Genomic DNA, 21,636 nt, shown 5'->3' with positions numbered 1-21,636 from the left:
TTACCCTACCTATACTCCATCGCGATAACATTCTCGAGGCGGTGACGAGGGTGGAAAAGGCGGTCACAGACTGTTGGACGATTGGGGACACCCGCAGAAAGCCACCTTGACCTGATGCAGGACGAAATCCTTTGCACGGGCTGCAGTTGTGGACACAGTTTCATTCTTTCGCTCGGACATGTCAAATTAACACTGGTCATCGTTTTTAGGAAAGCAGTATTCGGGAAACCTGCATTGCATGCCTCTTTCTTTGATCTTCTTTCATTCTTTGCGACAACTGGCCCAAGCAAGCGCGGCCAAATGCACGCGGTAAAGCCCATGTACTGATAAGCCTTCTTTTTCTTACTTTCACTTTATTCTCCGGAGCGCTAACGCCATGATGCATTATACAGACGGCAATGTACGCACCACGAATATGATCTAGTCGACTAATTCATAATATCTTCCGACATCCCTTTATCAGTGGCGACTTTAGGGTCAAGCGTGCTAGCAGAAAGTTTAGCGGATAACGGCTTCTGACTTGAGCATACCCTTTTTTCCCTTCTGCAGCATCGTGTGCATGATGCTTTGGGGCCGATGTGCGGGCGCATCTCTCATTCATTTGGCCGCCCTCGCCCTGCTTACGGCTGGACAAGCGGCACGGGAGCACTCACAGCCACTATGCCTGGCAAGGGGCTGGAGGGATACTGAGGCCGAGTTTATTCGGTGGCCGGTCTGCATCGAGACCCGCTGGAGTAGGTCAGGCACTACGGTCACTGGGGGACCTTCTGTTACGGTGTCTACTATTTCAGACAATTCGTCGCCAACCAGCACCGCCAGCCATGCGGCTCAACAACAACACCCTGGCCAGGAGCAGGAGCAGGAGCAGGACACGGATTCGCCCCTCGATAATGCCAAGTTTCTTTCCTTTGAAGATTGGAAGAAGCAGAATCTGGCAAAGGTTGGCCAGTCAGCGGAGAATGTGGGGGGCAACCGGCGGGGTGGCGTGACAGGGAACGAGAGCCGACGACGGCCTACGGGGATCAGCAACGCTCTGGATTCTCTTGGAGAAGACGCGGAGATTGAGCTTGACTTTGGTGGATTCGGTGCTGACGCGCCAGAGGCCGCGCGACCGCCGTCATTTGGCTCGGGGGTGCAGGTGGGGGAGAGCGCAGGGTCGGTGGACAGCGGACTTGGTGGAGATGGGAGTGCCCCGTCTCCTGGGGTTATACGGTCAGGCAGCTCGCGTAGGAAAGACGCTGGGACTACGTGCAAGGAGCGCTTCAATTACGCCTCCTTTGACTGCGCTGCTACGGTGCTCAAGACCAACCCCGAGTGTCAGGGCTCGTCTTCCGTGCTGATCGAGAATAAAGACAGCTACATGCTTAATGAGTGTCGGGCTAAAAATAAGTTTCTGATTCTCGAGCTGTGCGACGATATCTTGGTGGATACTGTGGTTCTTGCGAACTACGAGTTCTTCAGTTCCATCTTTCATACCTTCCGGGTCAGTGTCTCGGATCGATACCCGGCCAAACCGGACCAGTGGAGAGAACTGGGGGTTTTTGGAGCCAGGAATACCCGCGAAGTTCAAGCTTTCGCGGTGGAGAACCCGCTGATCTGGGCTCGATATCTGAAGATTGAGTTTCTGACGCACTACGGAAACGAGTTCTACTGCCCGCTGAGTCTCATACGCGTCCATGGAACGACTATGCTGGAGGAATACAAGCATGATGGCGAGGCTAGTCGAGTTGACGATGAGATTGTTGACGAGACATTGGAGCCGGACCATGCCGTCACTGATGCGGAGATTGCAGAGTCATCCGAGAATTCGTCTGATGTTGGTGCGGAAACTTGTGAGGGCATGGGCAGGCAACTGCAGGATGGTCTCCAGGATACTTCCCCGAACCCAGCACAAGGGCTGGAGAGGCTTCTGGCAAACTATCTAGATTCAGAGACATGCAGTGCGCAGGCTACACCGACGAGACTTGCTGGCCAGGAAAGAGCTGACGCAGCTGTTCAACATGACTCGCCTTCGACGGACACCACGCCACCGGGACCGGAGGACTCTGTGCCTATTGTGCCCGGTGCAGGTAATGGTACCAAATTCGCACCTGATGCTCGACGATCTGCTGGACAGTCCGGAGTTGACGGTATCTCTTCTCCCGCTTCGACGGCAATCATGTCTGAGCCTGTGCAGCACGATACCACGTCGGAAGCAGACCAGAAATCTACAGCCTCATCCCAGGAAGAACAAGTTCCTCCAGTAGACTCAGCCAAATTTTCTGCAACTCAACCACCATCACCTAATCCGACTACACAAGAGTCGTTCTTCAAATCTGTCAACAAGCGACTGCAAATGCTGGAGTCGAACTCGACTTTGTCTCTTCTGTACATTGAGGAGCAGTCGCGGATCCTGCGCGATGCATTTAGTAAAGTCGAGAAGCGTCAGCTGTCGAAAACATCTACCTTTCTGGAAAATCTGAACGTGACTGTTTTGAACGAACTGAGACAGTTCCGCGAACAGTATGATCAGGTTTGGAAGACGGTTGCGCTGGAGTTTGAAACTCAGCGCATCCAATATCACCAGGAGATATTCTCCTTAAGTGCGCAGCTGGGTGTGCTCGCAGATGAACTTGTCTTCCAGAAGCGAGTCGCTGTGATTCAAAGCATCATGGTCCTCTTCTGCTTTGGCTTGGTCTTGTTTTCTCGGGGTGCAGTGAGCAGCTATATGGAGTTCCCCAGCGTGCAAAACATGGTGTCTCGATCCTACAGTTTACGATCGTCATCTCCACCATTTAGCTCGCCCTCCATGAGTCCCAGTTCTACCAGGCCGACGTCCTCATATCGAAGTCGCCACAGGAGGAATATTACGGACGACACGCAGGATAGTGCGCCGAGCCCCACTATCGCATACTCGCCGCCAACGCCAACCTCAGAGACATCAGTACCATTGGAGTCGATAAAGAAACGAGAATCATCACCATCCCCTGGCGATCTTGAATTGCCAGACATCGAACCTCCCCAGTTCCGGTCGCAAAGCAGCCCTCCTGTCTTGAAGAGTGGCGAAGACAGCGACGACGAAGATTCAGAGGCATCCGGATCCATGGAGGTGTGAGCACAACCACCCTCCTATTGACCAGCGACACGGCTCGAGGTGCTCGACATGACCTCTAGCGTCATAAGGGGAGCATTGTCCGAAGGACAAACGGCTGTCTCTCGGGCAATGGCCGGCTGTGGAGTCACAAACTCTCTTTGTTGCAGATTTCGGCGGTCCGGAATGCTAATTCCTTCCATTCCTGAGGCGCTGGCTTACAAGCTGAGTTCTCGCTTTCAGCTGAACGCTAATCCAGCTCTTTGTCACCAGGCCTTGCGCGGAATCAACCAACCGACGTTGACTGGGGAACACTCTGGCCTCATGTGGCTCCTATTTTCTTTATTCTGCACCAGTACTCTGTAAAACAACAGATGAAGCAGTGGATGACTAGTATATCTTTTTTTTTCATCTGTGTACGTTTAGGAGTGATGTATAGGACATGGGCGGTTGTACACTTGTACTGATACTATTGTGTTATGTTTATTCATGCGTCTAGATACCATTATGATTATAATTTGAATGACAGACGATGACCAGCCTGACATATATCGATACTTAAGTATTATTTAATTCTTGTCAAGTCTTCTCGTTTCTGTGCATATGATGTCAAGCATAGCAGCGCCAGAGATCCCCGTGGCAGATGTAGTTGCCATGACAACAATCAACACGGTTTTTCTTCTCTGCTTATCCATCTCTTCTTCCATCCAAGGTCATTCATTCATTCTACATATTTCCCTGCCATTGCAATCATCTCCACAATCTACACTCAGGACAGGTTTATAATCTCCTGCTGAAAGCTCTCTGATATCACAAACAAAAACGCTGAACGCGCATCTGAAAAATCCGCCCCTTTGTATACAATGGACTCCACACCCACCGCCCCTCTGGCCGACCGGTCAACAAACACCCACCTCGCTGCAAACCAGGACAAAGTGAACGATCTCAAGTCCGCGTCGGCGAATTTGGACTCGATGGAGTACCATCGGTCAGTTCTCCAGGGTAAACTGCAGAACGAAGATAAGTGAGTTATCCCGAGGTGCCTGAGATCCGATTTCTCTGGAGGGATGCGACGGACAGAAAACTCTGTCCTGGTCATGAACTCGAGCATTTTATCCGGTTGAAAGGGATATTTGAAGGACATATCTGACTAGAATTTGCGGACAGGAACCAAGCGAGCTATGTTTCTCCATCGGATGATATCATGAGTCCCTGCTCGAAGAAGCTGAGCGATCTCAAGGGGAAGCGGTTCAAGAAGTAGGTCACCCGTTTGAGTCTGAATATTATCAATTTATCTTGGAAGATGATGCTAACAGACATGCGTACAGTGCTGGAAAGCCTCAGTCGCTCTTCGCCAAACTGGGCAAGAAGAACTTTGAGCAGAACACTGCGGAACATAACACCAAGAAGCTTGGAGATGACAGTACGGCCTAGACATGGTCAATCACTCGATAGGATGTGAAGCAGAGGGCAAGGTGTTGCATTTTTAACCCTTTCCCCATGTTCGTGCGCTGGTCGCATCGTTAGAGGAAAAGGGAGCATACATAGCATGACTGCCTCGGTCTCGAGTCCTCTGCTTCGCGCATCTACCATCTTTCGATAACCATGGGCAGTGCCTGTGTGTTACGATTGGTTGACATTGTAAGGCTAACACTGTTGTCTTTGGGTTTCTGGTTGCTTGGTTTTTCTGGTCTGGGGTTCATACGGAGATTATGTGGGATATTAGAGGAATTGGGAATGGACTTGTGTCTCTTTTTTTGGTCTTTTGTCTCTGTATCGACGATGCATAATGTTAGCTTGGGAAAATAATGAGATCATGTCGCTGTCTTTGATACTGATGGCCGATGTCGGTTATGGATTCATCTCTCTGGAAATGTTCGGTAAACCGATCGAACCTCGGACCAACATCCATGCTGCAACCCCTTGATACCGTAAAATCTAACCAACTATCGGTTGACAAATAGTCTTTCAGTTCATTGTTAGGGTTTGCTTCCATCTCCCTCGTAACAGCATCACTCTCTGAGTCTGCAGCCTCCAGTCGGTGAGAACGGCGGGCAGCCGAGGTTCAAAAGGAGTGCTCGGCTGCTTCTCCGCAAACTGCGAGTACTCCGCAATCAGCTCCATCTCGACCCTCGTATGATCCTGTCAGTTTCACACTCTTGCTCAACTTTATAATCGTCTATTTTCCCCTGCTTATTGTGTCCGGATTTACATTTTCTAGTCCACAGCAGATTGCTAGATTCCCTTCTTTTTTCGTTGATCCACCACATACACAACATGTCCGCCTCCACAAGAATTCCCCCCATCGCTCAACCCTTTGTGAGCGACCGGGCAAAGAAGGTCCTCGACCTGGTACGTTGTCTCTTCACATTTTACCCTGGATAGGGCTATTCTAATACTTGCCGCGGCGTTCAGGTTGAAGAATTCGTCGAGAAAGACTGCATCCCCGCCGAAGCTGTCTTCCAGGCCCAGCTCGGCGAAGGTGAGAAGAGATGGCAGACTACCCCGGCTGTGCTAGAGGAGCTCAAAGCCAAGGCCCGGAAGCTGGGCCTGTGGAACATGTTCCTGCCCAAGAACCACTTTTCCCAGGGTGCTGGGTTCAGTAACCTGGAGTATGGTCTGATGGCCGAGTATCTCGGCAAGAGCAAACTTGCTTCTGAGGTGGGTGACTTGAGTCGGATACTTGCAAAGAGTGATGATCGAGGTGCTGACTGGTGGATTTTCAGGCGACGAATAACTCTGCCCCTGACACCGGTAACATGGAGGTGCTGGCCAAGTATGGCAATGAGTCGCAGAAGAAGCAGTGGCTTGTTCCTCTGCTCGAGGGCAAGATCCGCTCTGCTTTCCTCATGACCGAGCCTGATGTTGCGTCGAGTGATGCCACAAACATTGAGCTGAACATCCGGCGCGAAGGCAATGAGTACGTTCTCAACGGATCGGTACGTAGACGTTTCTCTCCTTTCTCCCTACAGCACCCATACTGACCAATTGTCGATAGAAATGGTGGTCGTCCGGCGCTGGTGACCCCCGTTGCGCAATCTACCTGGTCATGGGCAAGTCCGACCCGACCAACCCAGACCCCTACCGCCAGCAGTCCGTCATCCTCGTGCCCGCTGGACTTCCCGGCATCACCGTGCACCGGATGCTGACCGTATATGGCTATGACGACGCCCCGCACGGCCACGGCCACATCTCCTTCAACAACGTGCGCGTGCCCGTCTCGAACATGGTCCTAGGAGAGGGCCGCGGCTTCGAGATAATCCAGGGCCGCCTGGGCCCCGGCCGCATCCACCACGCGATGCGCACCATCGGCGCCGCCGAAAAGGCCCTCGAGTGGCTCATCGCCCGCGTCAACGACGACCGCAAGAAGACCTTCGGCAAGCCTCTGTCCGCCCACGGCGTCATCCTCGAGTGGATCGCCAAGTCCCGCATCGAGATCGACGCCGCCCGCCTCATCGTCCTCAACGCCGCCATCAAGATCGACCAGGGCGACGCCAAGTCCGCCCTCATGGAGATCGCCCAGGCCAAGGTCCTCGTCCCCCAGACCGCCCTGACCGTCATCGACCGCGCTGTCCAGGCCTACGGCGCCGCCGGTGTCTGCCAGGATACGCCCCTGGCCAATCTGTGGGCCATGATCCGGACGCTGCGCATCGCCGACGGACCCGATGAGGTCCACCTGCAGCAGCTTGGTAGACGCGAGAACAAGTCGCGCCAGGACGCCATTGTCGCCAAGCTCAAGTACCAGAAGGAGGAGGCGGAGCGGTTGCTGTTGGCTAGTGGATTCCAGAAGCCCAAGAGTCATCTGTGATGAGCTGGCGGGCGTAGATATAAAATAATCGGATAAAATAGTATGCAGGACAATGAGAATGTCTCCTTTCTATACCAATACCAATTCTTCAATTATTGTACTACGAGAGTGCACCATAGTCATCATGAACAAGTGAATAGAATCTAACTCCGGTATCTAAAGTCAAATCATGTTACTACTTTTCGCTAGATGATGCAATTCATCTAAGGTATAAATCATCCACCCCACGGTATTCCCCGCCTACCCACCAGAGACATGAGACAGAAACCGAACAATCACAGCAAATGCATCACTCGCCAGCGAGTTGTCATAACCTTTTCAGTAGTCGTCATCTTCCGCTTTCGTGCGCTTGGCCTTGGCCCTCTTCTTGTTGCCCTTGAAGTGCTTCTTCGAGTTGCCGCGCACCTCCGACACGTCTACCCCTCGCTCCAGCGCAACCATTAGTCGCTCCTTGCGGCCGGTCAGCTGTTTTCGGATTTGCTGGCCTTGTTCGGTGTATTGCGCGTTGAAGGGCAGGGTGAGCCGTCCGGCTGAGCCCTTCGCGCCGGGGCCGAAGAAACCCGTGTCTAAATTCCGCGACCGTGACCCCTCGACAGCCTTGCCTTGTTTGGAGGATGAGCCCAGGGACAGAAGCTCCGCTTCGTCGTCGAATTCCTCGCCGCCTGCGTTGGCCTGGGCGGTTCTTGCCAGCATTGCCTGTCGGCGAGCCGGGAGGTGGGCGGTGTCGTACAGCTCGCGGTTGTACTCGAGCGGGTCGATGGGCTCTTCACCGTCTGGGACGGGGGGAGGGTGGCAGAAGAGAAGTTTGCCGTTGACGTAGTCCTTCAGTACGTAGCGGGCCGCGCGCGACTCATCGGGCTGACCTTGGCCGGTAGTAGCAAAACCACGAGCTCTGGCGTAGGCTCGTAGGAGATCATGGGCGCTGGGGATGCCTGTGCCGCCTTCTTCCAGCGGCCGAGTGTGGATTTTCACGCCGTAGACATCCTCCAGGAATTGCTTGGGGATACGCTGCGCGACCAGACCAGCTGGACCGGTGAATTCGCGCTGCTGGTCGATGGGGAGGACACCATTTACCACCAGCTCGGCCTTGGTTGTAGCGAAGTTGGGGAAGACCAGACCGGGGCAATCGCAGAGCATGATCTCTGGCGACAGGTAGAGTGTCTGGAAGTGTTTCGTCTTTCCTGGTGTGGCGGAGACAGACACCTTCTTCGCTCCAAGGAGGGCGTTGATGGTACTGGACTTGCCAACGTTGGGGTAACCAACTAGACCGATTGTTGTCTTCTGCTTGCGCTGTCCCTCGCCATTGTCACTATCCGGAAGTGTGTCCGGAGTGTTGGACAGGAAAAGTTCTTCCAGCTCCTCCACATCAAGAATATCCGTTCTCCGAGATTTGCGGTATTCGGGAAGCTTGAGTCCTCCATCGTGCTCGGGTTGGCCATCAACTGATGCATCCTTGGCATCTTCTTGATCATTGATGTTCATCGAGCTTGTCGCATTGGCGAGATCCTCAGCGTCCTCCTCCTCACTCTCACTGCCTGATTCTTCTTCCAGAAGCCGGGCCTCGTTCCGCTCCTTGGCCAGATGAGCCGAGAAAAATCGAAAGTTGATATTGTTGCGCTCAAAGTAATCAGCCCACATCTCTCGTTGTTTCTCAGTGAGCATATCCGCCTTGTTGACAAGCAAAAGGTTCTGCTTCTTGGGGTCGATCTCCTTCACATAGTTTTCGAGATCCTCCGAGCGAAACATCAATGGATTCCGAGCATCGACAATCTGTACAACCACGTCCGAACGTTCAATGACACGCCACAGCTGGCGCCAGACCTCCAAGTTCCGCTCAAAGGGTGTCATCAGAAGGTCGTTGTTCTCCTGAAGCTCAGCAAGTCCTCTTCGCCACTCCAGAAAACTCTCCCTTTCCATCGTCTCCAACTGGTCCCTGGTTGTCGTGGCATCCCATTTCGGTCTTCTCGGCACGGTCAACTTCCCCTTATTCTGCTGATGCTTCTTCCTGGCCGACTTCTCCTCTGACGCGGAAAGAAGATAAGGGTTCTTTTGATCCGAGTGAATGATCTTGATATTGCTCATCTTCTCCGCAGTAAAGTCGGTGCCCGCCAGCTCGGCGGTGCTAAGAAATTCATCGAGGGCCGCCTGCTCTGTGATACTGCGCATCTTCACCCACGACGCTTCTTTGGCAGCATTGGTAATATAAGTACTGCCATCCTGCGCGGTACGAGTAATAGCAGAATTGTGTGATACTTTCTTCTGGTTTGATGCTTTGCCCTTGCCAAACCTATCCTTCATGAGGGTGTTTCCCAACCCGACGGAATTTTTGGATTTTGCGAGAACCATGGTGGCGATGTGTGCAGCTCAATCCGCTGACTTCCACCACTATTGAAATAAGATTCTTTCCCTTGTAGAATTAGAGAGCGGCCGTATCCAGAGGGAAAGAAAGGAAGTGTTAATGCTCGGAGGCAAAGGAAAAGGAAGAAAAGTGGTATTATTAATGATGTTGAAGATTTCCAGAGAGAAAAGAAAAGCCCCGCGCGGATAAGATAAGATGCTGAGTCATCCAGCATCAAGGACCGTTGGCACAAATAAGAACAATTGCCGAAGAGAAAGGGAAATTCAGGACTGCAAATATCTGTTGCTCAATCTACTACTCTTTCACACTTCCCAAGCAACCTTTGACTCTCAGACCCCAAAGTGTAGTGGTGACAGCGATGTTTCTGCCCAAGGCATGAACCTGCTGATAAGGGAGCACGTGACTCGATAACATCCCACTATCGCGAAATTTTGATTTTTTGATCTCCGAAAGAGACTTGGAAAGAGAGAGAAGCAGAGCAGATTAGACCGTCAAGATTTTAGGGCGTCGATAATAATCAGACCAGCAAGATGCCTCCCCGCAAGCAGTGGATGTACGTCGACGGATCCGTTCCATGATGCTCGCCAGCTACGAGACTAATTCTAGAGCACAGTGATAAGAAAAATGCCACCACATACCAGCTCTTTCACCGATCTCAAAATGATCCTTTGATTCACGACCCCGAAGCCGACGATCGTGTCCTGCATCCTGTGTCTGGGCCATCGCTTCCAATCTCAGAAGGCAAGAAGCGCAGCAAAAATCTTTCGGATCTGAGCAGCGAATTCGGATCAGACTCCGTTCGGCAAAATGAGGGTGAGGCTGCGAACTATGGCATCTACTTCGATGACACGAAATATGACTACATGCAGCACTTGCGAGAGCTGGGAACAGGTGGCGGTGAGTCATACTTTGTGGAGGCTACGAGCAAGGGAAAGAGCAAGGCCAAGGGGATGAAGCTGGAAGATGCTCTGAAGCAACAAATGACTCTGGATGATACGAGGAGCGAGTTTGGCGCCAGCAGTGTCTACGGATCTGAATATACTTCGGACCTGCGCTCGACCACTTCATCATACTCTCGCAAACCAACATACCAGGACCAGCAAGACGTCCCCGATGCGATTGCAGGTTTCAAGCCTGACATGGATCCCCGTCTTCGTGAAGTGCTCGAGGCGCTTGAGGACGAGGAATATGTCGATCCGGATGATGAGGAGGATGTCTTTGGCAAGTTGACCAACCATGCGGAGGAGCTGGATCCGGGCGAGTGGGAGGACACATTGTTTGACGAAGAAGACGAAGACGACGGCTGGGAGTCTGATGCAACAGAAAAAGCACCCGTGCAGATGAACACTACCGAGGCCAAAGCGGACCACGGCGGTGTTCCTCTCCCTCCAAAATCAGATGACCAGGAGCCTGGCGAACTGCCAAGCCACGACGCACCCGCTCCAGACATGGACCCCGAGGAACAGGGATGGATGCGCGAGTTCGCCAAGTTCAAGAAGGACGCCAAAGTGAAAGCCGCGCCAGCAGCGCCGCCGAGTATCGTCCCTTCGGAGCAGCGCAGCACTCTCGCTTCCACCATCTTCACCGTCGGAGGCACCCCGATTCGCAGAAAGAAGCGCAAGGGTGCACTCACCAACCCCTCCGCGTACTCTATGACGTCGTCTGCTTTGGCCCGTACCGAAGGCCACCGACTTCTTGACGACCGATTTGACAGGATAGAGGCGCTCTATGCCCTCGACGAGGAAGGCGAGGAGTACGACGATAACATGTCCATGGTCAGTGGTATGACTGGCATGACTGGTATGACCGGCATGACTGGCATCTCCACCGCTTCATCGCAAGCACCCAGCCTCATTGACGCCAACGGGCGCGAGGTAGCCCCGCGACACAACTTCAATGAGGTCATGGACGACTTCCTTGCCGGGTGGGATGATAAGACAAGCGCCCAGGCGAAGCGTAAGGGCGCCAAGGCCAAGAGAGGCAAAAACGGCAACGAGGCCATTGGAATCAAGATGTTGGAGGAGATCCGACAGGGTCTCGGGCCCGCTAGAGTGCCAGGAAAGGTTTCTGGCCGGGCATAATTCTCATTCAACGAACTGCGACGATGCATCTTCATTTTCTCCAGCTAAAAGCTTTGGCATTGGGCGTTTCGGGTTCATTTTTAGACCATATCCACATGTTATTTCACGAATGAAGTATGATGCGTTTTCTCTGCATCTAATATATGTCCATATTAGAGGCAGTAGTTGAAAGTTCACCGCAACCAAGGGTTATAATTCTGTACAAGTCTGCCAATTGGAGGTTCTTTCTTCTCTACCTATATATATACAAGTGGCTATATAATACATGGGTATATGGATTCATCCATTCCAAGATACACATCACAAGTCTTCTCAGGCGCAGAATGATCCTCTCCAGGAGGATGCAAATCATAGAGCACCGCCAACCTTCTCAACGATCCACATCGCCAATCGTACCTTCCAAGAGACTCGTCTCTCGGTCCGCCGCAGATCCTCGCGCGAGATGGCTTGTGAATCTTTTTGCAACCAGTCGGTCTCAGCCCCCAATTTCCGTTTCAATTCCTGGTCATTGGTCACGACCAGCGCGCCAACTTCCAAGTCCAGGTTGTAGCTGCGCTTTGTGTAGTTGCTGCTTCCAACAAATGTCATGCTGGGGTGTTCTTCCTTGGGCAGAGTTATCCACAACCCCTTGGCGTGATAAGTCCAACCTCCTGGTTCCCCAACGGTTCCGCGACGCCATTCTTTGAGCTGGATGGAGTTTGTGCGCTGTGCCTCTGCGACTCGGTCCAGAAACTTGGCTGAAAGATGTGTATAGGCGGCAGGCAGCATACCAGAAACTCCCGGAGAGCCATAAAATCCATTGGCCCATGGGGAAGCGGTAAGCACAGTACCTCGGGTAGTCGAGGCGGTGTGAGAGGTGGATGTGCTTGCAATGAGGAGAGAAGAAAGGACGGGGTGTATGTTGAAGTAGCCAGCGGTGAAGAGCCAGCGGGCACCGGAGAAGACAGAGGAAGTAGAAAGAAGGCATAAGATAGCTGTAACCGCGGGGAACTCAGTAGAAGTATCAGGCTTCAATAGCGGAGTGAACTGAGCCACAGGGTATACGAGTGTTTGACTCGACGAACTCCATTCAGCAGCTGGCTTGGTTTTAGAGGGAGGCCGGATGAGGGGGTGCAAGACAGTTGTTGAGTAGGAAATGAATTCCTCGGGGTCATCCAAGGGACAAGGGGCGCCGTTGGATGTCGGCCAATCCAGGAGGTATCCCGAAGCATTATGTGGATCCGGTAGAACCTGGAAGCTGAGGCTGCACACAGCGTCATGTATGCCCGCATAGTAATCGGCCAGTTCTTTGTTCTGAAAGACATGGTACCTGTCCAAACGATTGGTGAAATAATCTTCTGAAAGGTTCGCTCTGTAGATTCGATCATCAGCCCATCGTTATGTATTTGTGCCTTAGATTCTCGTACCCAGAGAGAATGATCTCATCATCAAAGCCATACAGCTTCATGTGCTGAAGGCCCCAGCCCTCGTTGATCCTCCGAGGAATCCATTTCTTTCTCAGTCCTGTCAGATTGGGGGTGTGGAACATCCGAATATCAACCCTATCTGGTCCATGCTCAGCAACCAGAGATGCCAGGAGAGAAGCGCAAGAAGCGTTTGGAGTCTCGCGAGTCCCTCGAAGGGCATCGGTGAGGATGGAGACTTTGAGCTCGGGATTATCGCGAAGCGCCTGGTTTATGGTTTCGATAAGCTCATGCTCCGCTTTGCCTATGTATAAAGTAGAGAGGTAGATGCGTTCTTTGGCATGCCGTATCTTATCCTGTATTCCAATTAGTTAACAAAAGGCAGTGGTCTTCATTGACTGCCCCATTCCTGCTTACCTTGAGAGTGGTATAGAAACTTGCAGGGGAATCCAAGATAGTAACATTGGAAGCTGGAACTTCAAACCGAGGTGCCACTCGATCCAATTCAACAGTAATTGTACCCAAAGGAGAGGCTGATGAGGGCGCAGCCGTGCTTGCGTTTGATGTATAGGCGGAGAATTTGCGGTCATAAAGCTTTCTCCGAGCAATCGGCCTGCGCCCGGCGCATCTCAGAGCATTGCCTCCGATGCGTTGAAACATCTTACTCGATCTTCTTCTCTACCCAAAAAACAAGACGCTGCAAGACAAATACCAATGCTCCATTTAGACCGACGCGTTCGCAAAAGATGGAATATCGATTAGACACATCTCCAGCACTTCGATGATAGAGAAGAGCAAACAGTGCAAACAGATTACGCGCTAGACCGTATCGGGAGATCCTTTCACCTCCATCGTGAACGGGTTGCCCGCTTCACTATCTCGAACCTCAGCTTTGCAGACTGCCGACCAGCTCAATCGCTGTATATCGCTCAGGATGTCGACCATACTCCGTACGTTGCGGAATCTGAGGAGGATTGGATTGAAGGTTGGTCTTCGGATCAGATTCGGAGCTTCGGAATCCCTGTGCTAATCTCTTTAACCCTGCACAGGAATATGGACACCAGATGCAGGTACGGTATCCGAACATGCGATGGAGGGAGCCCCTGATCGGACGGGGCGTTTTATTCGGATGATGACTTACTCTCTTGCCTCTTCGGCTGCACTTCATGACAGTACATCGGTATGACTTACCCGCAATTATCATCCGCGACAAGTGACTAACGCAGACACAATTTATAGGTGATACCAAAGCCGGCACCTTGATCGCTACCGACCGCTACGGCAATAAGTACTACGAAAACATGGAGGAGGAGCTTCCTCGTGAGTGATGCGAGCAGATCGTCAGTGGGTTGCTGTTAATAACTGTGCCAGTCCGGACAAGATGGGTCGATTACAAGGAGAAGGAATATGACCCCTCGCAGATCGAGCCTGGCTGGTTAGGATATCCCAAATCATCACGATGCAATTGGTCCGAAATGAGACCGCTAAATCAATGTTTTGTTTAGGCACGCCTGGCTGTCTTACATGGTGGATGCGCCTCCCACCCAAGACAAGATCCTGCAGACTGGCCTCCGCGCTTGGGAATTGCCTGAGCACAGGCCTAACCTGACTCTCAGCCGTGGCGCTTACAAGACCTACTCGACGTGAGTATCCCTCCTTACAGGAGTTTACCTTCTCCTCGGACATGAATTGTCCGCTATGAGGCCCTCCTTCAAATGCGCAACCACTAACTCCATTTTCCAATAAAGTGTGAAGCCCAAGTACTCCGCTTGGACTCCAGTTGCCGCTCCTCGGTAGATGGAATTTGACGAGACGATAGAAGTGGAGGTCAGGCATGGCTGGCGCAAGCTTCGTTTGGTTTCTTTGACCCTCTAGCCATTAGCTCTGTGGTTGGGGATGTGTAAATAAAGATGTTCTATTGCTCGTTCGATTTTATCAAAAGGATCCAAAGTTAAGTTCCTGCTTCTCGCCTGGTAGTCAGACGCTATATGTCCATAATTATCAACAAGAGGATATCATGAAGGTATTTTTGTAGCCAAGAAATATCACAACAAATGGCTCTCGGACAAATGAGACAAGAGGTATCCTGATCTTAGAGGACATAGAGGCCGGAGCCTATGTTTGACCAATGTCGGATTGGTCGTCGATCTTCAAGCTCAACGCACCACCACAAAACCTCCTTCAACTTTTCGACATCCCCGCTTGCCTCATGAGCGCGGGAGAGGGCAAACCAAGCTTCAGAGTTATCCCAGGCGGTGCCACGCTTTGTCAATGCCGACAGGAGGGCGTAGGCTCGGTCCCGGGCAGCGATACGGTTGAGCAGTTTAGGTTCATCCTCCTCAACGTCAGTTGGTGGAGACTGCCGTTTTGATGGCATTGGCCGATCCTCTAAATTGTAAAAATCCTGATTTTGAATCTTGTTCAAGGTAGCACTGGACTTCTGAGCGGTAGCCGGTAGGTATAGTGTCGACATCTCCGCATGAAGATCATCAGTATGTGGTCGGTTCAGAGGCACCTTCCTTTCCCATATGTCTAGGAGTAGATTCGCCAGGCAGACCGTCGCTTTGAGATGGTCGGGATCACGCACCAAGGCTTCCTCGAAGAGCTCCATTGCGTCATGAGGGCGTGATTGAGCTTGTGCCAAGAGCCCCTGTTCGGTGTGCAGGTCGGCCCAGAGCTCGTCAGAGCTTTTCGCTGCAGCCCAACCACGACTTCTAAATGCCCTGGCAGAGGATTCCTGGGCAGCAACAAGAGCTTCCACTCGGTCGACATGTTTGGCCGCCTCTTCGCACGCCTCTTGCGCATCCTCAAATAGCGAAGCGCGTCGATAGAGGCCTGCGATCAGGAGCCAAATCTTGATCAGGACCGAAAGAGCGTGTTTTTGCGATTGGAAAGCGGGGAATTTGGTAATTGCTTTTGTCGGAGAGTCAAATCTATATGGTAATCGAATGTCTTGCTCAGGTGGTTGTTTGGGATGACCCGTCGGAGGAGGCGCTTGTTTGCAATTCATGTTATGAGCGGCGGGTCGCAGAGGTTGCTTCCCGCTCTGTGGTTGGTTTGCGGTGCTTGATACCGCAAGACCGACAGCATCTTGAGCGAGGCCTTCTCCGCTACCCGGTTGCTGCAGCGTCGCAGTCCCGTTGGTAGCCGTGCTGACTGCGTTGGTCGGATCTTCAGTGCCGTTTATTTGAGTCGAGCTTTGACCTTCACCCTTTTTAAGAGTACCGCTGCGCTTCCGCAATTTTTGCCGTGTCGAATCTGATCTGGCCGGTGGTTGCGGATCCTCAGCATTCCCATTCTGCTCGTGAGTAACTTGGATTGCTGGGGCAAGATCGGTGCTGAGCATTTGCTCGTTGTGAACCGAAGAGCTGGTGCTGATAGGCTGCGTTGCACCAGTAGATTCGGCTTTACGTTCGGAAGCGCGTGAGGCTTTATGTCTGCCAAATATACTGCCTCGTAGACTCTTGACTGTACCAGCGGCGCTTTTCGGTGGAACGAGATGCTCTGTTTGACGGTCCTTCTGTTCATCAGCCTGAAGCTCCAGTTTGTTGAATAGCGTTGCAAAAAGGCTGAGTAGTTGATGGCTGTGGTTAACAGCAGCCTCGGGGCCCTCCTGGAGCTCAATGAACGCTAATTGTGTCATGCGTGTCTCGATGATGCGCTCCTTTTCTCGGCCCCGCAGCTGATCGATCAAAGCGTGCCCTATGTCGGTAGTCGTTGAGGCGTCTCCAGTATCTTGTCCTTGCTCTTGTGACCCTCTGCTCCCGTTGACCAACGATATGACGGCGCTGGGGAATTGTTCGAATGCAGCTTCGCAAGAGCGCTCAGCGATATCGTAGTCTTGTTTTGCACTTAGCAAGAGCGCGAGTAAATGCCAGAGCGGCACCAGGTCTCGTTCTCTGGACAGGTCGGACTGTGGGCCGTGCGCTTGCGTATAGGACAGAGCCGATTTGATATAACCGATGGCACCATCCAGGTCTCGGCTTTCCGCGAGCAAGAGGGCGAGAGTATACAAAGATGAATAATTGGACTCATCACCGAGTTCTGGAGCAATGCTTCTCTCTAGATTCTCGATGGCCTCAGCACGGATGTCATCCCGGTCTTCATTTCTGGGCGTCCAACTCGCCCAGTTGGCAAGCCCTGTCCCGATTGCTCTGTAAGCAGTGGCGATGACACGAGGAGACACCACCTGAGAATCAGCCGAATCTTGCCGGATGACGAGCTTTGCTTCCTCCCCGTCGTCTTCAATTTCTTGCACGTGCTTAGCGACGAACTCTGTCAAAATTGCAACCAAGTCCTTCGCTTTTTCGGCCTCCTTATCTGAGCCAAAACACACAAGCATAGTTACTCCTTCGGCAAGCGTCTGGAGCAAATTCTCGTCGCTTTCTAATTCACCATACTGTGCTGCTTTCTCCGCCCTTGCTTTGGCCCCAAGGACAATCTCAATGTAAGAATCGAGTGCTTTGACAGCGAGATCGAAATCTGCCAGAGCTGAATGGACATGGAATAGGCGACGGAGAATCAAGTAAGAGTGGTAGGTCTTTGTAGCGGCGCGATAAAGAATCTAAGGTACTGTTGGTCAATATGCCCCAGGCTGCATCAGTTTAGGCGGGTAAAGCACGTACATCAAGAACATTGCGGCCAACAGCATTCTGGCCGCCTTCTGGCAGGTCTTCGTCGGTCCAATTCGGTCCACATAGTTCTTGCCAATTCCGAATCACTTGCTCGACCCAATACTCTATTTGCTCATTTCGACTGTTGGCCATGGGAAACTTCACTTCACGCAAAAGGTTGGTCTCATAGATCGCCTCCACACGCCGAATCTCGCTGGCGAGTTGTGGACGGTCAGGACCGCTCGTCGGGGAGACGTAAAACAACCCATCCTGAAGAATGGCCGTCAGGAGGTCGTAGTACGATTTCCAGGTTGCTGATTTCGCGGCTGGTTCACTCGGTCCCTCAGGATTTACAGATCCCGAAGAGGGATTCTGTTTGACGTAGGGATGGGCAGACCACAGCCTACATAGTTTCAAAGCTGTCTTAATGAGCTCAGAATCACCAGATGGTGTCCTTTTGACAGCCTCTTCGCTGGCAATGGACGCAGCCTTTCCTAGCAATTTCTCCGACCAATGTAAAAATTGCGAGCATTTCGAGGAGAGGGATGTGCTATGGCTACTCAGCCATGGTGTAAGTGTTTCGAGTATCTTCAGCGCGTCATGTGGTTCAGATACCATTGCCTGGGCAGCTCCTATATGTATGTCAGACCAATAAAACGAGACACAGGGTATCATGACCAGGCCACCTTTCATGTAACAGCCCTTGACCAGGCAGACCTCCGTCCATGGGGAGATGTTCTCCCCCAATTTGTCTGCTACCTCTCCGAAGTCCTTCGGCAGATGAGCTGCTGCCAGTCCCGGTTCACTCAGCGACCAATGGAGCCAACCAAGGCAGACTTGAGCTTGGAAGAGTTCTTCCGGAGAGCCATCTTCGTTTTCAATGGTAGATAACAGCGGGGGTATTAATTCGGGCAAGGAGGACGAGGAGCTAGAGAATGATTGAGCAGTCGACGGCCTTTTCTGGTTGTATTGGGCAATCTGAGATTCTGCTGTAGCGACCTGCAGGAAACCTATCATAAGGAAAATTGACAATTAGTCTCAGGGGCGTCTAGCAAGCAAGTAAAGCAAGGGAGGCCAGTAATACATGTCTTTTGAGGCGCATGTTTGGTCACCTTCCGAATAAGCTCGGGGACTTCATCCCATTTGTTCTGGCATCGCGCACTGTCCAAGGCTACAATGTAGCGATGGGCCTTCTCAGAGACCTGACCCTGCGTTCAGCGTCAATGAAGTGATATTCAGGTACCGTCGGCTGTTCAATGGGAAGGGGAACACGTCGCCTGGCAACCGTAACTTGGAAGGCCACACTCACCGTCATAATGGAGGTACACTTGAAGATGGAGAAGAGCTGCAACGACTAGGGAGGGCAGTAAGAATATCATCCATTATCCATGCCCAACCCCGAGGCTACTCTGCAATAGAATTACAGGATAAGAAATAGAATGTTCCCCCAACAGTCCAACTAAGCCGATGGAGATAAACATCATCGGCCAGGGGAGACCCGCACGGGCGTAATTTACAACCGTATGGTACGGTCACATACCGAGGCTTCATGTGGCCCAAGCTTTTTTTTCTGCTGCCACAAAATTTGTATTTCCATTTCTTTTTTGATAAGACGACATTGAAGCCTAAGGAGCCTGCAAGGATCTCAGGTCATCAGGTGCGCACGATGGCATCGACTACTCTGCGTGCTGTGACGCATCGCTTGACGACCACGCCTGTCGATAAATTGCCTCAGATCGCATCATTCCTAGCGACATCATTGAGCGATTGCGGGGAGCTCCTGTCTGCGACACAGAATCAGAAGTCGGGCAAGTCCGAATCTGACAATGCTGTGCAGATTCATAAGCTCAAAACTCGCTTGGGCAGTTTGCTACAGGATAGGAGCTTTGAGGGACGATGGACTGCGGTTGTTCTAGTAAAGGCGACGGTGGAAGCTGGGCAGTGGGAGGTGCTTCGCGGATGCGAACCGCTTGTGCGAAGTCTCGTTGCGATTTTGGCTGTAAGTAGTCGAGTCGGTCATCGACCGGCCTGGTCAATCGCTAATTCTTATTTGCGCAGAAACCGGATCCTATCTCCACGAAGAAAATGTGCATAATCACCTTGACACGGATCTTTCATCTTACCTACCAATACCCCACTCTCGTTCGCGAAATCACGACGCCGTCACTACCGGGATTCATCACTTCGTCGTTGAACCTCATCTCGGTCAAGCCGTCCTCCGAGCCCATCAGAAAGTTGAAGCCCAACACGCCGTTCTTGGAGATTGTCCTGAGCGCTTTCTTGGAGCTCATCGCAAGACACCCAACGATATTCCGCCCGTTTTCTGCGCAGATTCACAGCATCCTCCAGGAACTCATTGGTGCAACCTCTCCGACGTTTCCCGGCGCAACCGTGGATTTAGCGGAGCAGTTGTTCATCGCGCTCCACAATTGCGCTCCGAAGAACACATCCGCAGAGGAATGGAAGAACGCCTGCCGGTTGACAATCTCTTCGGCGCACAGGGCCGCGGACTATGTTTTGAGAGGGGTAGTGGAACAGTGGGAGTCTGTCGATGCCACCTTGAGACAGGGCGCTCAGCCCCAGGACTACGGCCAGGTGGTGGCTGATGCTGGGCCAGATGCGCTAGGACTTCCCGGCTGGGAGGGCATTCATGCTGGAGTGGAAAGATTGACGGTACTCTTACGCTTGCTATCCCGATTTTTGACAGCACCGACGGCATCGGCAGTGACAATTCCACTGGGCTTGATTTTGGATCTGACATCACGACTGAGTGCGATCACTGTTCCCGCACCAGGTGCAGATGTCCCTGTCAACTTACAGATTGGCCGAGAGGAAAGGGACGGCCTCTGGGCTGAACTACCTCGTATCCACGCTGTATGCATGAAACTACTCCTGAGCGCCGTGGATGCTCTGGAGACGGGCGTTGTCCCAGTAGCACAGACGATCCTGGAGCAATCCCTCTGGGTTTTCCGGGCGGAGAAATTCAACAAGGATATCCGTGCTTCTGTATATGACCTCGTCCACGCTTTGCTCCCACTTATGGGACCGTCAACGACGAAAAAGAACATTTCGTCCCTGGCAGACGTCTTGCGGTCCTGCTGCTCTGACATCTTACCGCCAACCGGAGACTCACTTCCCTCCGCGGCGTCAGATCCCAAGGGCAAAGCAAAGACGAACCAGGCTACAGTCAACGCCGACTCGTTCTTGCACCCCGCCTCCAAACAGAGCCGGCAAACACAAGCCTCAACCACGTTCCCCAACCTGAAGCGAGCCGCATCAAATCTCCTTCCAGTCGTTCTCGCTTTTGTGCCCATCGAGTTCCTCCCCACCTCCCTCCGCGCCGAAATTGATCGGACGGTCATCCTCACCTCAGACAAGACCGGAATGCTGGCAAGCGTGCTCAATCCCGTCCCGGCCATGAAAGGCCGCGGCACGGGCTCCAGCATCATGCCCTTCCTGGCGCGATCCTATTCCACCGAGATGGAGGTCGAGGGACTGATCAGACCCAGAATGCCGGTTCTGGTGCACGCACCCGGTATCAGCGGGTACGGCAGCATGGTCGACGACGAGGAGGACGAAGAACAAGAAGAGCAGACCACTGCCGCTGTGCAGCACGCTGCCCCCGAACTTACAGGCTTCCTCAGACCAACCGCTACTCCGACTATCCAGAGCAGCCGAGCCACCACAAAAGCGGTGACAGAACCCACGCCGTCCATGCACAAGCGGAGCCTGCCCGAGGAAATCAAGCCTGGGATCCCAACCGCGCCAGCAGCCAGTCTGACAGACAAGAAACTCGATGATGTGCAAGCGAAGAAAGCCCGGCTTGATACCGAGGCTGTTTTGGCCCAGCCCGCCCTCGGCACGGCCTCTCCTGCTTCGTTTACGGCCACGGCGGCTATCTCTATCCCGGCGGCCTCTATCACGGCAACCTCTGCGCCGATGCCGACGAACACCGCGCAGGCGGCTACAGCTGGTGCGGCTGTTCCGATGTCAGGGACGGCAATAGCAGCCGCGGAGGCAGGCGACGACGACAGCGACGATGAGATTCCTACGCTGAACATTGAGCCGGATACGGATGAGGGGGACGACGAGGAGGATGTGACGATGGATGGTTGATAGTGGATGCTCTATCATTATATTCTAATGCTACCTTACTGTATAAGACACATACACAGTTCATAGAAATAGACAACCCAACCAAACTGGTCAGCACCATCGCGCCGCAAAATATCTATAGATCCGCCAATCTACCCGTCTATATGTATCTGTATCTATATCTACGGCATATACACAACCGAACCG

The 21,636-nt window shown here is 52.5% G+C and overlaps 9 protein-coding genes across 9 annotated transcripts, besides 3 other annotated features; 6 read left to right on the top strand and 3 right to left on the bottom strand.

Moving 5' to 3' along the window:
* Window positions 1-559: 559 nt before the first annotated feature.
* NFIA_036640 (Sad1/UNC domain protein) lies at window positions 560-3,094 on the top strand (the record flags this gene model as incomplete). The annotated part of the gene is made up of 1 exon (XM_001265988.1): window positions 560-3,094. The coding sequence occupies one exon, from the start codon at window positions 560-562 to the stop codon at window positions 3,092-3,094; it is 2,535 nt and encodes an 844-aa protein (XP_001265989.1).
* An 839-nt stretch (window positions 3,095-3,933) lies between these two features.
* Window positions 3,934-4,504, top strand: NFIA_036630 (Spo12 family protein; the record flags this gene model as incomplete). The annotated part of the gene is made up of 3 exons (XM_001265987.1): window positions 3,934-4,094; window positions 4,238-4,327; window positions 4,399-4,504. 3 exons carry the CDS (start codon window positions 3,934-3,936, stop codon window positions 4,502-4,504), a joined length of 357 nt encoding a protein of 118 aa, XP_001265988.1.
* An 843-nt stretch (window positions 4,505-5,347) lies between these two features.
* NFIA_036620 (acyl-CoA dehydrogenase family protein) lies at window positions 5,348-6,878 on the top strand (the record flags this gene model as incomplete). The annotated part of the gene is made up of 4 exons (XM_001265986.1): window positions 5,348-5,422; window positions 5,486-5,731; window positions 5,797-6,009; window positions 6,069-6,878. The coding sequence occupies 4 exons, from the start codon at window positions 5,348-5,350 to the stop codon at window positions 6,876-6,878; spliced, it is 1,344 nt and encodes a 447-aa protein (XP_001265987.1).
* Window positions 6,879-7,196: 318 nt separating this feature from the next.
* On the bottom strand, window positions 7,197-9,224 carry NFIA_036610 (ribosome biogenesis GTPase LSG1; the record flags this gene model as incomplete). The annotated part of the gene is made up of 1 exon (XM_001265985.1): window positions 7,197-9,224. The coding sequence occupies one exon, from the start codon at window positions 9,222-9,224 to the stop codon at window positions 7,197-7,199; it is 2,028 nt and encodes a 675-aa protein (XP_001265986.1).
* A 543-nt stretch (window positions 9,225-9,767) lies between these two features.
* NFIA_036600 (ribosome biogenesis protein LTV1) lies at window positions 9,768-11,318 on the top strand (the record flags this gene model as incomplete). Its single annotated transcript, XM_001265984.1, has 2 exons — window positions 9,768-9,790; window positions 9,851-11,318. 2 exons carry the CDS (start codon window positions 9,768-9,770, stop codon window positions 11,316-11,318), a joined length of 1,491 nt encoding a protein of 496 aa, XP_001265985.1.
* Window positions 11,019-11,056: a microsatellite.
* Window positions 11,023-11,059: a microsatellite.
* A 348-nt stretch (window positions 11,319-11,666) lies between the features above and the next one.
* On the bottom strand, window positions 11,667-13,381 carry NFIA_036590 (CDP-diacylglycerol--glycerol-3-phosphate 3-phosphatidyltransferase; the record flags this gene model as incomplete). The annotated part of the gene is made up of 3 exons (XM_001265983.1): window positions 11,667-12,669; window positions 12,725-13,077; window positions 13,139-13,381. 3 exons carry the CDS (start codon window positions 13,379-13,381, stop codon window positions 11,667-11,669), a joined length of 1,599 nt encoding a protein of 532 aa, XP_001265984.1.
* Window positions 12,222-12,249: a microsatellite.
* A 472-nt stretch (window positions 13,382-13,853) lies between the features above and the next one.
* NFIA_036580 (complex I NDUFA12 subunit family protein) lies at window positions 13,854-14,368 on the top strand (the record flags this gene model as incomplete). The annotated part of the gene is made up of 4 exons (XM_001265982.1): window positions 13,854-13,893; window positions 13,961-14,041; window positions 14,093-14,156; window positions 14,227-14,368. The coding sequence occupies 4 exons, from the start codon at window positions 13,854-13,856 to the stop codon at window positions 14,366-14,368; spliced, it is 327 nt and encodes a 108-aa protein (XP_001265983.1).
* A 445-nt stretch (window positions 14,369-14,813) lies between these two features.
* NFIA_036570 (putative filamentation protein (Rhf1)) lies at window positions 14,814-18,649 on the bottom strand (the record flags this gene model as incomplete). Its single annotated transcript, XM_001265981.1, has 5 exons — window positions 14,814-17,285; window positions 17,347-17,966; window positions 18,021-18,344; window positions 18,419-18,536; window positions 18,578-18,649. The coding sequence occupies 5 exons, from the start codon at window positions 18,647-18,649 to the stop codon at window positions 14,814-14,816; spliced, it is 3,606 nt and encodes a 1,201-aa protein (XP_001265982.1).
* Window positions 18,650-19,000: 351 nt separating this feature from the next.
* Window positions 19,001-21,450, top strand: NFIA_036560 (uncharacterized protein; the record flags this gene model as incomplete). The annotated part of the gene is made up of 2 exons (XM_001265980.1): window positions 19,001-19,333; window positions 19,393-21,450. The coding sequence occupies 2 exons, from the start codon at window positions 19,001-19,003 to the stop codon at window positions 21,448-21,450; spliced, it is 2,391 nt and encodes a 796-aa protein (XP_001265981.1).
* Window positions 21,451-21,636: the final 186 nt, after the last annotated feature.

This window comes from Aspergillus fischeri, genomic scaffold, assembly GCF_000149645.3.
Source record: "Aspergillus fischeri NRRL 181 1099437636247 genomic scaffold, whole genome shotgun sequence".
NCBI classification, from domain to species: domain Eukaryota; kingdom Fungi; phylum Ascomycota; class Eurotiomycetes; order Eurotiales; family Aspergillaceae; genus Aspergillus; species Aspergillus fischeri.
Note: the sequence above shows the minus strand (reverse complement) of the source record. Positions and strands in the feature narration are given on the sequence as shown.